Raw genomic sequence first — 17,166 nt, 5'->3', positions numbered from 1 at the left:
ATAATAATAATATTGGATTTGTGAAATAATAAATTACTGTTTCCTTTCATTTTTTTGTTTGTTTATCCCGATTATTAAGAAAAATACTGGGAAATTTTTCTCTTCTGACCCCCAAAATACCAATTATACTTACTTTCCTACCAGAAAAATTACTGAAGTTGAAAATTGAAGCATTTTCATTGCCTCAAAAGGTGCCCCAGGCATACACACACACACACAAAACATAGATCATTGTAAAATCAATACATTTCTCTTTCCGTTCAGAATCTAATATGTTTATATCATAAAAATTAGACCAAGCGTTGATATTAATTAAATATTTATTTAAATCTCAAATATTTTTGATAACAAAAAAAATTACAAAGAAAAAGTTTGTAGAAAATGATAAAAATAAACAGCGTAAAAAGTAATAATATAAAATTATAATCGTAATAAGTTCACAATAAAGACCAACAGAATATTTGTCACAGTTACAAAATCATTAAGTTTTATTAAATTATTACTGCACTAATAAGTAGTATCACTTTCATAATGAAAATATCAAGAAAAATTTAGATACAATCATACAACAACAAAAATTGAGCTAAACATAAACAATAACCAATTCATGTTATCTGCATGTACTATATACGCTTAGATGAACGATGGATAAAAGAGTTCAAACATTTACTCATATAAATGTTTTATAGATTCACTGATAAATTTCCTGAAAAAAAACATACACATTTTTAATTATTAAACATATATGATAATCGTTTATCTAACAATATTATTTCAATAAGAAATACTATTTAATTCCATGAATATAAGACATAAAAATTGTTTAAACAAGAGGTACTTATAAAATTATCAAAAGCACTCACCTAGTCCGATTTCCTAATTCTTTATCTTTACATATATGCTTATGCCCATACTTGTAATGTTTCTCGTACAACACTATTTCAGTAGTAACAGTTTTTCTAGTTTCCAATAGATGTTTGTACAACTATAAATAAAATATAATAAAAATGTATTATTAATTACTTAGTAGTATTGAATTTGGAGATAAAGATAGTATAAGTTCAATAAGTATAGGTTTGGGGACGGGGTGGTCGAGCGGTTTAATTCGTCGGCTGCGGCGCAGCCGGCTCCGGTTCGATCCTCGGCCACTGGGTGGCATTTTTCTCCGGGCAAGTCACGGTGTCCGGAGAACAAGTGCTGCCATCCCCCCACCCCGGGGCATGGCAGAAACCTACGGGTGCCCCATTAAAAATTCTGCCAAATACACTCACGTGTAACACCCCTACTGTTTCAACCCTACTGTACCAACCCTACCAACCTACAGGCTAATGACCTAAGTTGTCGAAGCCTTAAAAAAAAAAAAAAAAAAAAAAAAAAAAAAAGTATAGGTTTATTTTTAAAATGTTTGTAACAACTAGGAAATTAAAATATATAAAAATTAACAATTAATAGCTGATATTTCAGGGGTAATATTAAAATTACAAACAAAGTTTTTATTAAAACCTAATTATGGATATTTACAATACTTAAAATTATGAAATTACCTTTTCACCTAGTTCGTAAGGTATTACAATATCATCACGTGCATGTAAAATCAATATTGGCATTTTAGTATCCATCAAATTTGTTTCTGTATCAAAAATGATATTATTTTTCTCAACCGGGTCAATGATGAAAAACTCAAACCAAGGCAATAGTCGATGAATCTATATTATAAATATAAAAACATAATATTTCAGTAAATATTAATGAATAAAAAATAAAATATTAATAAAATTGTATTACACATTTACACTATAGTCATACATTGTAACTATAAGATTGTTTTACAACAGAAAGTCTTTGATTATATTTCCATAAAAAATTACCTATTTGTTCTATTTATTTAACTCTCTGCATCAATTATGTAATATAATACATAAAGTATAAACAGTAAAAATACACAACTAAAGATAAAGAAATATAAGTTATAACTAATAAGATACATAAATATTTAATAAATATGTATCTATACAAATAAAGATATATAGATAATTTTTTATTCTTTGTAATAATTAGTTATTAGGTTATAAACTTATAACTTAAAGATAAATTGAAACATAGTTATACTGTTAATATTTTCCGGCAACCCATTTGTTAATGCTTGTATTCATATTTAGCACATTTTGTATGTTTTACTAATAAACTGATAAATTATTGTATTACCAAACATATTTGAATTCTTTTTTTAGGAAATTTAAACACTTTCATATTATGTTACCATGATTGACAACTAAAAGTTAATGAAATTTACAATGGTACCTATTCTTCTACTAGGTAGTTTATTTTGTTTTAATACTTTTGGTGTTTCTTTTGAGGAGTAATTATAATAGGTTTTTATTGACAAAGTGGCCTGTGTCTACCAAAGAAAATTCATTCTAATTAAGATATGAATAATATCATGAATTATTAATAAACCCTATAACGTCATCAAATATTTGTTTAACGTTATTCATCAAAATAAATATAAGAGTTATTAGTTTATCAAAATATTTTCTCATCTTTGAATTACTTAATCTGAATTTTTTTTTAGATAATATTTTTTATTATATAACTATTTAGATTTTAGACTGTATTTCTTTACTAATAATTTTACTATAAAATATGATATTATCACCTCCACCTACACCATGTATTAAAAAGTTTTAATTAAATAATCAATGAATTTAATTTAACCACAGTAATTGGTTAGATATTCTATACATATTTATGTTGATTTGTAAAATTTATAAAAAAAATTCAATAATAGTGAAAATATTTTACCTTGGTAAGTGGATATTCGCGTATTTCATCACTCATTTTGGTAAATGGAGCTTCTAGTATGAGACCATTTGGATAAAGACCTTCTTTTTCCAGCAGTGAATATGCATGTGCTCCGATTCTGAATAATTAATTTTTTTAATTTTAAATTATAACATTTTAACTAAATTAATAATTAAATTACTACGTTTAAATATAAATTCACCCAGTTCCCAAAGAATGACCCCAGCCAAATATCGGGGGTACCGTTAGCACGTTTATGCGTCCATCTAAACATTTCCATTGCATCTGTAACTACACCAAACTCACTGACTTCAACATCAGTAGAATCAGCATAACCTTTAGTAAAACAATTATTGAAAATTATAAATAATGAAGAAAAGGAAATTAAAAAATTTATCAAGTGACATACTTCTATAATCTACTGCTATTACATGGCAGTCGATATCTTGAAGCACATGGTACAACTGAACCCGATGTTCGTTTGCCCGAGTACCTGAGTTACCATGCATATATATTACGATTGGTTCACCATGACTTAAAAGTTGTTCATAAGTTGAATAATTATTTTCGTATTTATCCAACAAATTGCGTGGTAAAACATGCCTGTAATATGATTAAATACACAATAACTAACAAAATATTTAAACACATACATTATCTTAGTAGAATGATTTTTGTAAATGATGCAAAAATTGTACAAGCTCTAAAAATGTAAATAACCTTATATTTATATAAGTAAACCAAACATTTTTAAACCTTTTAATATGTACAACATTTATAAATTATAATTTTTGTGTATAAAATGTATACAATAATACAAAATAAATAAGAGGTTACATACCATACACCTAATGTCATATTGTCTTCTGTTTTTATATAGAAATTTCTAGTTCCTCTGATACCATACTTTTCAGGATGACTATAATTAACAGCAGATGGCATACGCACTAAAAAATAATAATTAATAGTTTAATGTTGATAATGTAACTTTCTAATACATGTTATAATCATAGATCTTATAATATTTTAAAACTATTGTTATAATGTTTATATTTGATATCACTAATTTAAAAAAATAGTTTTTGGTTAAAAAAGTAACAATTCAAAATATTTACAATGTAGGCACTTTGATAAAAATAAATAAATTTACTTTAAACAATTATTTTTAACCATGTCTTAAAAATTAAAACTTCTTACCTATAAACATTCGTCCAGTATTTGACTAACAACTAAAGTAATACTACCCATAAAATATAACTATTTAATCATATAAAACTTAAGTATTGTACATTTGTACGTAACATTATTCTTATCATGATAAAATATTAAATTTTATATTTTCTGTTTGTTTTATTATATTGAACTAAGGGGGAGGGGACTGGGATAGTGGATAAAATGATTGTTTATGTTATTTAATTTGTAAATTATAAATATTTACAAAAGTGTATGTTTTTGACACAAATTTTAAATTGATTAATCATAATCATGGTTTGGGACTTGTTGCATTAGTATATGCATCACAGATATAGTAAAACATAGCAGAATGGTATAAATATACATTCAAATTCAAATACAATAAATTCCTGTTACAACGAATACCAATACAACAAGAAATCCCGTTATAACGAAAGTCATAGAAGTCCCCTGCCGAAAAGCAGGGCTTATAAAGAGCTTATTCAAATTTTCGTTACAACAAAATTTCCATTATAACAAAAAAAAATCCAGTCCCTTGACGTTTGTTGTAACGGGATTTTTTATTTGTTTATGCATATTTTAAATATTTGGCTACATTGATGTATATTTAACAATTTTTAACAATGTATGGATAATATAATTGTATATAATGCATTAATTAAAACATTGAACTATTAATTACAAAAATTTGTTTTCAACATAGTAATATTATTTATGTAGCTATCTGTCATAAAAATGTTGCACATCAACATGATCTATAAATACTCAACAAAAGCAATTTGAAACAATCAAAAATAATGTATTATTTGAGTTGGTTTGTTGTAAGTATTCAAGTATACTCCCATTACATCCATTGACATGGAACATTTATATTCGGCATATAAGTTTACTTTAGTCGTTAATAGAAGAGCTTTTCTGTTTGAAAACGTTTGAAAATATTTAATAGTTCATTGCAACAATCATAATTTTTTTTTCTTAATAAACCCATTTTGTTAATTATTTTTAAATGTTTTTTTTTCATTTTTAGTGCATATTTTTTAAGTTTATTGGGCATATTTTAGTGTTTTTTAATTCTTTATGTCCTAAACCCTGGTCATTATAAATATTATTGACCATTATTATTTATTAATAATGATTGGTAACATACAATATTTTAAGTACTAAGGTATGATAATTAAACATAAATTTACAATTTTTAAAATAAAATACAATAATTTGCTCTTACCATAATTTAAGAATATCATTCCTCTTTGAAGTGATGGGGAATATCGAAAAACAATTGGTATCACTATGAATATGAGAAATAATATTATTGCAAAGAAACTTGATGTTATGCAGCATGTCCTAAATAAATACAATTTTAAATCAAATGTTTATACAATAATAAATAAAAAATAAGATGATTGATTTAACTGTTAATTCCTATTTTTAAAATATAGGTATTTAATTACAATATGGATGCTGATGAATTTTTTATTTTAAAAATTGTACATGCATGAATGATTATGCCAACCATAAATTATTTAATTAAAAAATTATCCACAATCTATACCTGTTATTTACAATCTATATTAGGTGCTATCATAAAGTAAATAATTATAAAAAAAATATTTAAATTTGTTTAGTAATAATACTTATTATTAATATTCTAGTAAATATTATACAGGTATATAGAGCTGTAGTTACTTAAATGTTAAAGATCCCAGAAATATGGTCGCCATTTACCCTGGACCATGAGCCATGGATTAAAATTTCTGGGACCTTGAAGAGTTATTAAAATAATAATCCTCTTAAAAATTACTATATTCAAACATATATTTTGTGTTACTAGTTTATTTTATTAATGCAAATTCTAAAACTGGACAAGATTTAACTAATATAAAATTGAAAAAATGAAAAATATGAGATTGATTATAGTATTATACTATAAAATTACAATACAAGGATGTGACAATAGTTCAAACATCAATAAACAGTTCCTATACTCTGTCCAGCAAGAGAATATGCCGCAGACTGACCAACATCAATTTTTCTGCGCATTCCCACGTGAGACCCAACCATAGGTGTCAGGTGAACCAGTTTTGATAGCAGGTTAACACGAGGGGTTGCGCAGAATCAGTGCGTTCTCTAGCTGGACAGAGTATAATAAAAATTAAAGTGAAGAACTTATTTAATTTTTTAATCATTATGTCAGTATTTAAATGTAATATTTTATTAAACGATATCATTGAATGTTTTTTAAAGGTAGTAACCAACATATTTGCTGCACTATGATAAATATATTGTTTATTTATATTCTTGGGAAAATTGCTAGGATATATTATAATAAACACTGTACTACATATTAACTGAATTCACTTTTAGAAATTAAATATTTTTATTTTTATTTTAGTTTTTAGATATGTCATATTCTTGGAAATAAACCTTCCTAGAATAAATAAAAACTAATTAGTTTCCAAATAATAGATTTATATAGTTTAAAATCTATTATAAAAATTTTGTTTTTGTATACTTAGCATGGATGAATTTTGAAGTTTAAACAGTAGGTAATAATAAGTTTATTGGGTATTATTGTTAAAATATAATCATTGTTTCCTAAATTAAAAAAGCAATAATTTTTATTTTTTGTAGAAATTTAGTAAATTATACATGGAAAATATGTAGATACATTTTTCAGTAACGATTAAAAAATATTTTGTGCATTTTATATTTTGCATTTTTTTTTTTTAACAAATAACAACAATAATTATACCTAGTTAAAAATAATTTGTGTATTAAAATACATTTGTTTAATTTAAAATATTGAATAATTCTTACTAAAAAATTTAGATAAAGCATATGATTTTACTATACTAAAGATAAAAATTGACACAAGTTGATTTAATGATCTTTTAAGTTCATACAAAATTGGTACTGTTATACTAGCTATATCAAGGCAAACATACACAAAAATAAATAACAATTAGTAAAATTAAATTTTACTGTATTGAGTGATACCTGTAACCACATAACTTCTACTAAATAACAGAACTTTATTTAATAACTACAAACATGATTCATATTTATGATAAATATTAAATTAAATAATAATAAAATAATTATTTTTTTTCAATAATTTTTACATTATTATTAATTATAATAAAAATTGAAATTGATTATATTATACTCATATTTAATTGTTATTTATTTTAATTATTAATATATTATTTCATGCAAAGCAATAGCAAATCAAATTATTAAGAGATTTAGTTTGCTATTCTTATTTTATGTTTGTTAATAATATGATTAGGTTTGGCCAGTACATTAAATTAAGAGTATTCCTATGATTATAAAAGCAGATTATAATAAGTATACTCATGTAATGCTATAAATTTAAAAATATTTTATTTCTTAAAATAATTCAATTAAACGATTCATTTTTTAATAGATGTAATAAGTATGAAATGCAGTCTTAATATTATTACTTACGCGAAAACACAAATAAACAAGAATATCATCACAGGTTTCATAAATGAAAAACACATGCATGGTGCCATTATTGAAATATATGTATTTTTCACAGCACAATGAAGCTATAATAAAGTAGTTTGATATTGAAAGATCTAAAATACAACACTCCTGTAACATAATATTTAATCCATAGCTTTCAATGCTAAATTTAGTAAGCTATCTACATTTTCATGGAATATAATATAGCCCACATTCTAAACATTTTATATTGTTATGATAGAGTAACTATTTAATATTTAATTTACTTTTTGGTAAGTGTCTGATGATTGGAGTTAAATCAAATTTTTCATTTTCATTTTGAAAGAGTATCAATATTTTTAATGAATTGAAAACAATTTACCACAAATACATACAGTTATTTTTGAATATAGTAAAATATAATGATATAAAAGTATACCTAATAAAAAATAATAAATTATATCAATACATAAAAAAAAATAACAATAAAAGTTAAAAATAGATTTGTGGAAAAAATTCTAAAAATCCTAAAATTTTATAATAATGGTCTTGTATGTCTATGTAAATATTATCAATACCTAGTAAAATATTTCAAATAAGACAAAATTAAAAATGTATCATAACAAGAAGCCAAACCATTAAAATCATTTCAAAAACTAATTTAAAATAGTTGTTTGATGTAAAAATATTATCTTACTAATTTATCATGTCCTAAAAAATAATAATAATTTTAGTATGATATAAAAAAAAAACAGTATATGTGTTAAATTTTAATTCAGTCATTGTATATAATGAAAAACAATTCTGAATGAAGATGGTCTCTCAACTGATAGAACAATCTGAATAATGAACAGTATCATGGTATAAATAACTTAAAATAAGTAAATAATTTGCAAATTTTATTGTGTATGGAAAATAATAATTTTTTTAATGGGGAAAAAATTCAAGTCTCTATGATTAGTATTTTTAGAATTACAATAAAATAACTAAAACCCTCAGTGGAAAATAGTAAGTAACTTTTTGTTTAAATATCCAATTTAATATTAATTTAAGCTTCAAATATCAATTTAAAAATATTGTATACATATATTTCGAATTTCTAAAACACAACTTATGATGGATCTAAAATTGTATCTAAAATTTTGAACCTTTTTGACCAACCATGTTTTATACATATTAAATTTCCAATAAATAGCTTAAATTAATTATAATATTTTGAACATTTTATTGTACATAAAAAAGTATAATTTTAGTAACAATTAAATGAAAAAATAAAATATATATCATATTAAAACCTAACTAAAAACCAATATATTATTCTTGCTCCTCTACTCAGAATCTAACCCTAAAAAGTATAAGATTTTGATTAAAAGTTTTGTGCATATTAAATATTGTTGTGTGAGAAAAATGTTTGTTCAAAGATCATGATTTCTCTAGATGTGTATGCAGTAAATTTTGATTTTTTAAGTCTATGTTGCCAGTTAAACTACGTATTTGTTGAAATATTGTATTTGTGGTAAATCATTAGAGTGGTGAATAGTACTGGCAATATATTGTTTAATTACAAACATTCTATAAAAATAACTAGTTGATTAACATTAGTATGAGTTGTATACTTAAAAAAAAATTGTTTATTTAAATTTATTAATTTTTAATCTTTGACACCAATAATATTATATTTTTTGGCTGGAGGTCCACCTGAAATGTATTACTTTTTTTCATTACACTTTTTGTTATTGTCAAAATATTAAGTTATAACTATGATTATGTTTACTGAAAAAATATTTTTTAATTCTAACAAATGCACATTTATTTAAAAAAAATAGTGTTGCTAATTGAATAAAAGCTAATTATAATTAATTAATTTTTTCAAATTAATAATATATAATGCTATATTGAACACAAATATATTATAAATAAACTAGCAGTGAGAATGCAATCATTTAATTATATAAGATATAATTCATTACTCATTAGTGTTAACATAAAGAATGTGAATAAGCTACTTACATCTAGCATTCAATATAGTTCAAAATCAATGAAAATAAATTAATAAATTATACTGTAAATAAAGTGTAATGTATTCTTTAAAAAAATTTATTTTTATTTTTCACCTATTTTAATAAATCTCTGTCCACCACATAAACTAAGTAATATACTAATATTCAATATTGAATGTTTTATAAACATTAATCAACATTAAATCATTAAGTCTTTAAAAACAACAATCACAGATCAGCAAAATAAAGCTTAAGACTTAAAACTCGTTAACTGATTGGTAATAAGAGTTAATATTAATAAAAATTAATTTATTATATAATATGTTGTGGAAAAAGTAGGAAACCGAGTATTGCACATTTATACACAATACTGAATACCAGATTTAAAGTACCAGAGGTAAAGTCTAAATTAACCAAACACTGTGAACAATAACCAAATAAAGGTAGATAAAGTAGATACAATATTAAAGTAGACAACATTTGATAAAAAAAAATAAAACCGGATACTCATAGTATACCTAATATTACCATAGATTTTGAGCAGAGTAACAAACAATTAAGTGTTTTGTTTATGAGTTTACATATTGTATATTGGAGAAAATGGTTTCTAGAAATTATGAAAAACAAAAATAAAATTAAGGAAAAATATTTTTAAATTCTAACAAAAACATCTCACAAGATATAATACCTATAAAATTGTAAATTTTATAAAAAAAAAAAAATAGAATATTTACATAAAACCAGTTTTCAACTAAATCGATTATGATTTTTGTTGTAATTTAAAAATAAATAACTGAAGATTTGGAATTTTCACCAAATATTTAAATCAAGATTAAAAAGACAGTGTATATTTAAAATATTTTAATAATTTTGTGCTATTTATAATAACTTAAAATATTTGATTAAGTATGATAAAACTGATAGGTAAGAAATGAAATATTAAGTTTTTCATAAGGTATTCTTATAGAAAATAAAAAACATAAGGCACAATTTTTTATAAGCATTAAAATTCATAATTTTTTTAATTTTATTACCCAAGCCCAAATTTTAAAGTTAAAATTTGATATAAGATTCGGGGTTCTAGGATTCAATAGCTTAGGTATTTACTGGAAATTAGAAAAAAAAGTTTAATGTGAAAGATTGTTATCACTCAAAATTGCTTTTTATTAACAGTAATATATTATTGAATTTAAGTTTAATATAGCTATTACAATAACCCACTAAACTTGTCCAATTTTTTTATATGAACCACTGTTAAAGTGAACAATAAAGTTAAAATATTAAATGCGATTAAAAATGTTTTACAAAATAAATAATTATAAATATTTTTTTTATTTGTTCTCGTATAAACCATTATTATAGCACATAATATAGTTACAAAGTAAAACTTATCAACAACACTTAAGGTTTTTAAACAAGTGTACAATTGGTTAATTTAAGAAGCATTATAACAGTACAATATACATGTCCAATGTGTTCAGTATGTCAGTTATTTTTTTTAACAATTATTTGATTCACACAAGATTCTAAGTAGAGAATACTTTATCCAGGCATTGTAGGAAATATTAAAGTTCTAAAATTATCATTTTCTCATTGCCAAATTGATCAGTCATTGAAAATAATGCCCAAAATGCATAATTTTCCATAACATATTATATTTATTATTATAAGATTGTGTATATGATACACCTAAAACAAAAATGTTCAAAAAGAAGTTAACCAACTCTACCTACACAATTGTAGTAGGTTCAATTGTTCAATTGTCTAATTTAGGTAATTTATTTTTCTAAAGATGTATGCATTCACAAAATGATAATTTGTATGCCATAACAATATTTATTGATAACACTATGTTTTTGTTTTGGCTGATTGCATATGTTAAAATTGCCAACAGCATATTATACTTGTTTTATACCACATTTTAAGTAATATTATTGGTTACTTTTAATAAAAAAAATAGCTTAGCAAATAGGCTCACTATTATGTAACTAATTATTAATAATTAATAAATTATTGTTTTTTTAATAAGAATTATTATATAATTATAATTATAAGAATAATTTTATTTGTATATTTTACACATTTTTTACATAGTTTTTATTTATTTATCATAGAACTTACAAGCTTTAATTATTAATAATGATTACATACTTATATCAATATAGGTACTATAATGATACTACACATTGGTTTAAACATTTAGGTATTTATTTCTTTAAATAGCTCATAGATTTGATTCAAATTTTATTGTAGTATACATTTTATAAAAATCCTAGATACATAATTTAATTTAAAAACTTTAAATTCATATTTAGTTATTATTTCAGACCTCTATCAAGTGTCATTAAAAGTAATTTTAAGTTTTACGACTGTTATAAAATTATTAATAAATAAAATAAAACTTGTACAATTGTACCTAACAACCTACCACAATTCATACAAATTGTTTGAAAAACAAAATTCTAGTCACATGTATACTTTAATTATTCTATTATAATTTATTAGTCATAATTCTAATGTCAAAATAGTTAAAAGAAAAAAATATCTATACCATAGGCCCACAATAAATACAGTTATCATGTTAAGCATACATAATTTCATTAGACATTACACCAAAACCACCAATTATTATAAAAATATTATCGTACCAATATTGTATTATTATACAAGAGCACAAGTACTTTTATTATATTGTTATTTTTCTTATTTAATAAAATAGATTTTAGTATTTAACAAATAAAAAATTTAATATTTAGGATTTGAATTTATTTTATATATAATAATTATAATGGATACAGATATATTATATTTGATTATTAATCAGTGCTACGTATAACAATTTTTGATGAAGGCAGTGCATTGCATAAAAGTTTAAGATTGTAAAAGTACATAGGCTGGCTAATATGGCAAAGAATACTAATTAAAATAGATGTGAAGGAAATGCAAAATATAAAAAAATAAAAAAAATAAGTATTTTTAATGGAAAATGTCAAAAATATCAATAATCTTACTCTAATATATTAATTTATACGATTAAGATGATTACTTGTATTACAACATTTATACATAACTTTTTGCTTTTTTTTTATTTTTTATAAACATTACTAATTCAAATTTAGTTGAAATGCTTTTTATAGTTGTACATCTCCACTTCAATTCAGATGTCATAATTTATTATTACCCAATGAATTTCCATAACTATTTTTATAGATCAAAAAAGTTCCGCCAAATGTTCAAAAATGTATTTTAAGATATTCTGTTATTAATTATTATATGAGTAAAAATAAAAATAATTAATCAAATTTAGTAATTAAATTATAAAACATTATAGGTGCTTATTTTAAAAAAAAGGTATCAAGGTTACTTCGGTATCACAGGATACTTAAAATATTTTAACTGTAATACAGTAGAACCTCGATTATCCGTCCCTCGATTAACCGTCTTTCTCGGTTAACCGTCAGGCTACACTTGCACTACGGACTACTTATGCGTTGCAGTAAATAATAATATATATAATCCGAAATTTTCCGGCAATATCTACTAGATACACGGTAGATACATATGTATAAATATATTTTTTATGGGTGAGATGAAAACAGTTAATTGTGATAGTGATCGCATTTTGCTTTTGAAAAGTCAGTTAGTTAAATATTACATGTGTGCTCGTTCGCTTGACCGTTCGCGTTTTTAGTCTCTTTGTGTAGAAATATTTTAAGTAATAATTGCTATAAAAAATAATAATAAATAATATGTATGTATGTTTAAAAAAAATTTTGTTGCTCGCTTAACCGTCTTTTCGATTATCCGTCAAAGCTCTGGTCCCGAGACTGACGGTTAATCGAGGTTCTACTGTAAGTTCAATTTAATATGAAAATACAATATGTTTGTGTGATTAATATATTATTTTTCTACATTAATGAAACAATAAAATATTTTTAACTTAGTGAGTTATTAACATTAAATGATATATTCAAAAATCTTAATTAATTATGACTTTATTATTAATTTACTTATTATTAACTATGTACATAAAAAGGTAAATAGTTTGGGTAAACAGGTAGTTGTCTAAAAAGTGGAACAATTCATTATAATGTTAAATTCTTAATAAAAATACAATTATATGGCCAATAAAAAGTATTTACGATTTCTTCTTTCTGGCTACTAGATATATAATTTAGGTACTATGTTTGTATATTGCATGTGTAATTCAACTTATTAATTAAATAAATATTTTATTTAAGTTGTAAAACTCTTCATTTTTTATCTTTTAAATTATGACTTAATTCTAAGCACCAACTAATCCATGCTTAATATGTCCATATTGTACAGTAAATAGATCTATATTATGTACATTAATTTAAAATCAACAAAAATGAATACACAATTATATTTTTTATAATTATAATTTGATAAATTATTTGTCTGCTTACCGTTTCATGCAGCCTTTAAGACCCATATTTGTTATTTTATCTGAAATAAATAAACAATTAAACTCTATGATTATGGTACCTAGTAGTAAAAATAAACATAAATAAATCTACTTCATGGCTTTATCATAGCCCAAAGAAACCTTGTTCAAATTTCTGGGTTAAATATATATAACGAAGTAATTAAATATCATTAATAATATTGATAAAATTAATAATCATTTATAAATTGTTATTAAATTAGTTATATAAAGCTAATATAAACAAATAGAAAGATATTATAGCACCTATGCCCTATATGTAGTAAATAACTTTCAGTCGTCATTAAAGTATTCTAACTACTTATACTATTCATTTTCAGATTTCACTACAAAAATAAACAAACAAAGAAAATTAGTATAGCTAATACCTATTAAATTTAAATATATTTCAGAAATACTGATTCATCAATGCTTACCTATATATATATTATTTAACCAGTTCATTTTGTTGTTAACTATTATGTAAAATATTGATGCTTATTCATATTCTGATTGGTCATTAACTAAATTAATATTTAAATATTTGATTTTATTGCAATTAATTTAATAAAAGTAAATAAAGATTACGTATTTACGCATCTAAAATTAATATTAATATGAAAATACCTATGTGAGTCATTCAATTATAAATTAGTTTTAAAAATAAATTTAAGGAATGAAAATAAAATAAAGCATTTTGCTGCCAAATCTGAAAGTGTCTAATTAATAATTTAAATAATAAAAATATTTTTAAAAATTTTTAAAATAATAGAAATACCAGCAAAATAAGTTTTCACAAGATTATAAAATTTCATTAGATTATATCAATTATAAAATCTAATGTTATATAACAGGATTGAATAGGTAACGAATAATATGGAAATTAAAATTATAATATTTACATTTTTATAATATTCTCATACCTATATTACCCATACAAATAAGACAAAATACCTTCATGTCTCTAGCAATCTACATCTAGAACACATCTATAAATGATATAAATTATGTTCTATATTTCTATAATAATGTAGATTTATTGTAATAACTAATAGGTGAAATCATTAAATAGGTATAGTTGGTATATTATAATAATATAAAAATATCAAAACGTATACATCAATCTAGTCTTATTATTACATAAACACTAAAAAAACATAATAATTTTAATAAAATTGTATTTAGTTAGAGAGGAGCAGAGTTAGAGTCTATACTATACAATATTATAAGCCTTAAGGTGCCCAGATAATAATTTATTATTATACAAGACGATCTGACGATGTCACATCCAGTACCTACTCACACGTATATAACGACGATCATTGAACGTTCATGCCTGAACACAAACTGATGCACTGTATGAGAGATACGTCGTCGATGCCAGATAAACCAGTTGAACAGAGATAGAAATACACACTTGCTGACTACTATCACCGACCGCGGACGAATTTATTATTTAGATATAATTTTCTTTATGATATGAAACGTACAAAAAACACCGACCGCGGTCTGCGACGTGCGTGTAGTGACTACTTAGTACTTAGTAGGTACCTATACTCGGCGAAACAGCTCACGATTCACGAATTGACGTGTGTGCGTCATGAAAAGAGTGGGCACCTGACTAACTATCCGGGCTTCCGCGTTGCGCTATCGTCGAACGACGATTGGCGTCGGTGGAGGTGTACGAGTGTTCGACCTTATTATAAAACACACTATTTGGTATTTTTTTCTGTATATTTATTATTATTATTATTATTATTATTAACGATTTCGGTCGGCCACCGCGCCGCCGCCGTACACGGTTCGGCTTATCAGAAATTCAGAAAATCGTACGAGTTCTGCCGCCCGACAACGGCGACGCCGACGCGTACACAAATCGACATTATCACGCGAGGCGGTGGCAACGTTCACCGTTCACCGCCGTAGCGCCGCCCGACGGCCGACGCACAAATTATTATTTAAGACGTTTTATCAAATACTATAAATGGTATTTTATAATATTTGCCATTTGGTGTCGTTATTATTTTTTACACTATGATCCTCCGCCACGCAGCAGTGGTCATCGTCGTCGTATGGTGTAATATACGAACATAGACATATTACAAGACAATGATATTATGATGTATAAAGTATTAAAGTATAGTATAGATGTATATTGTTTTTCTAGCTACCCCGTGAACTTTGTTGCCCGTCCCAAAATACATCTGTGTTAGTTTCCTAATGGCTAATGCTAAATTGCTAACACTTAGCGTAACGCGTCACGCGTGTGAATAAATAATATTTTTGGTTTTCTGATTTGGTGTATAGTCGTATAGATAATTTTCCGACAAATCAATTTTACATGACTGTCCATCTCAGCGTACCTTTTTTTGACCATTTAACAGCAGTATTTTTTTTTTTTTTAATGCTTTTTTATTGAATGACCCAAATTTGATTTACTTTTCATTCTGGACCAAAAACCAACAACTCATAAAAATGTCAACAGTGTAAACCAAAAACAACGAAAAAGTTTTGTACTGTTATACTACATCTACTGACTACTATTCACTAAAGTCTAAAATACTATTTCTAATAATAACTAATAATTGCAGGTAACATAAGGATGAAAAAAGTATCTTTATGTGCGACGTGCGTATAGCGTATTTACCGATTATTTAAAATTTTTAAAAATTAATAACTCGATTTTTCACTAACTTATAGAATCAGGCTAGAATCGTTAATATGCTTAAATCCTGCTATAAGATTGCCTACTTATTTCGTTAAAAAATAATCGAGATAATCAGATGAGTAGGTACCTAGTTTCAGAGAACATGCGTTACAAAGATTTCCATTTTCACATATATATATAAACAGACATGTTTATATTTATGGATACGACTATAATAAATAATAATACGATTTTTATTTTGATACTTATATAAATGTAAACCCAATTTTATTAAATTGATAACTATTATTTTAATTTCGTATTATTATTATGGGACCATCGTACCAATCTCGAGAAAAAGCGGTGATCATCATTTGTTTTGATCCTATACTGAAGCTTTCGTACCTCGTACGTAATTAGAGCGATATTGTCCAAAACTTTGAAAGCCAAAAGTATTATAACACCCGTACAAACTTCAGTGCTACCTAAATCATAAAAGTTTAGCCATTATAATTTATATAGGTACTTAAGGATGGTGCATTTTATGTGGTTTGGTGTTGGTGGCTGGTAACCCTTACCCTGGAAACCACCATTATATTATACGTAAA

The 17,166-nt window shown here is 24.3% G+C and overlaps 1 protein-coding gene across 1 annotated transcript; it reads right to left on the bottom strand.

The window, feature by feature from the left end:
- Window positions 1-302: 302 nt before the first annotated feature.
- LOC132926460 (lysophosphatidylserine lipase ABHD12-like) lies at window positions 303-15,700 on the bottom strand. Its single transcript, XM_060990818.1, is given in 12 exon segments — window positions 303-706; window positions 864-985; window positions 1,545-1,706; window positions 2,803-2,920; window positions 3,005-3,039; window positions 3,041-3,138; window positions 3,212-3,405; window positions 3,644-3,749; window positions 5,222-5,340; window positions 7,465-7,614; window positions 13,895-13,934; window positions 15,215-15,700. Coding segments are annotated over 10 exon segments (1,062 nt in total). The 5' UTR covers window positions 7,533-7,614; window positions 13,895-13,934; window positions 15,215-15,700; the 3' UTR covers window positions 303-666.
- Window positions 15,701-17,166: the final 1,466 nt, after the last annotated feature.

Source organism: Rhopalosiphum padi, chromosome 3, assembly GCF_020882245.1.
Source record: "Rhopalosiphum padi isolate XX-2018 chromosome 3, ASM2088224v1, whole genome shotgun sequence".
NCBI lineage: Eukaryota > Metazoa > Arthropoda > Insecta > Hemiptera > Aphididae > Rhopalosiphum > Rhopalosiphum padi.
Note: the sequence above shows the minus strand (reverse complement) of the source record. Positions and strands in the feature narration are given on the sequence as shown.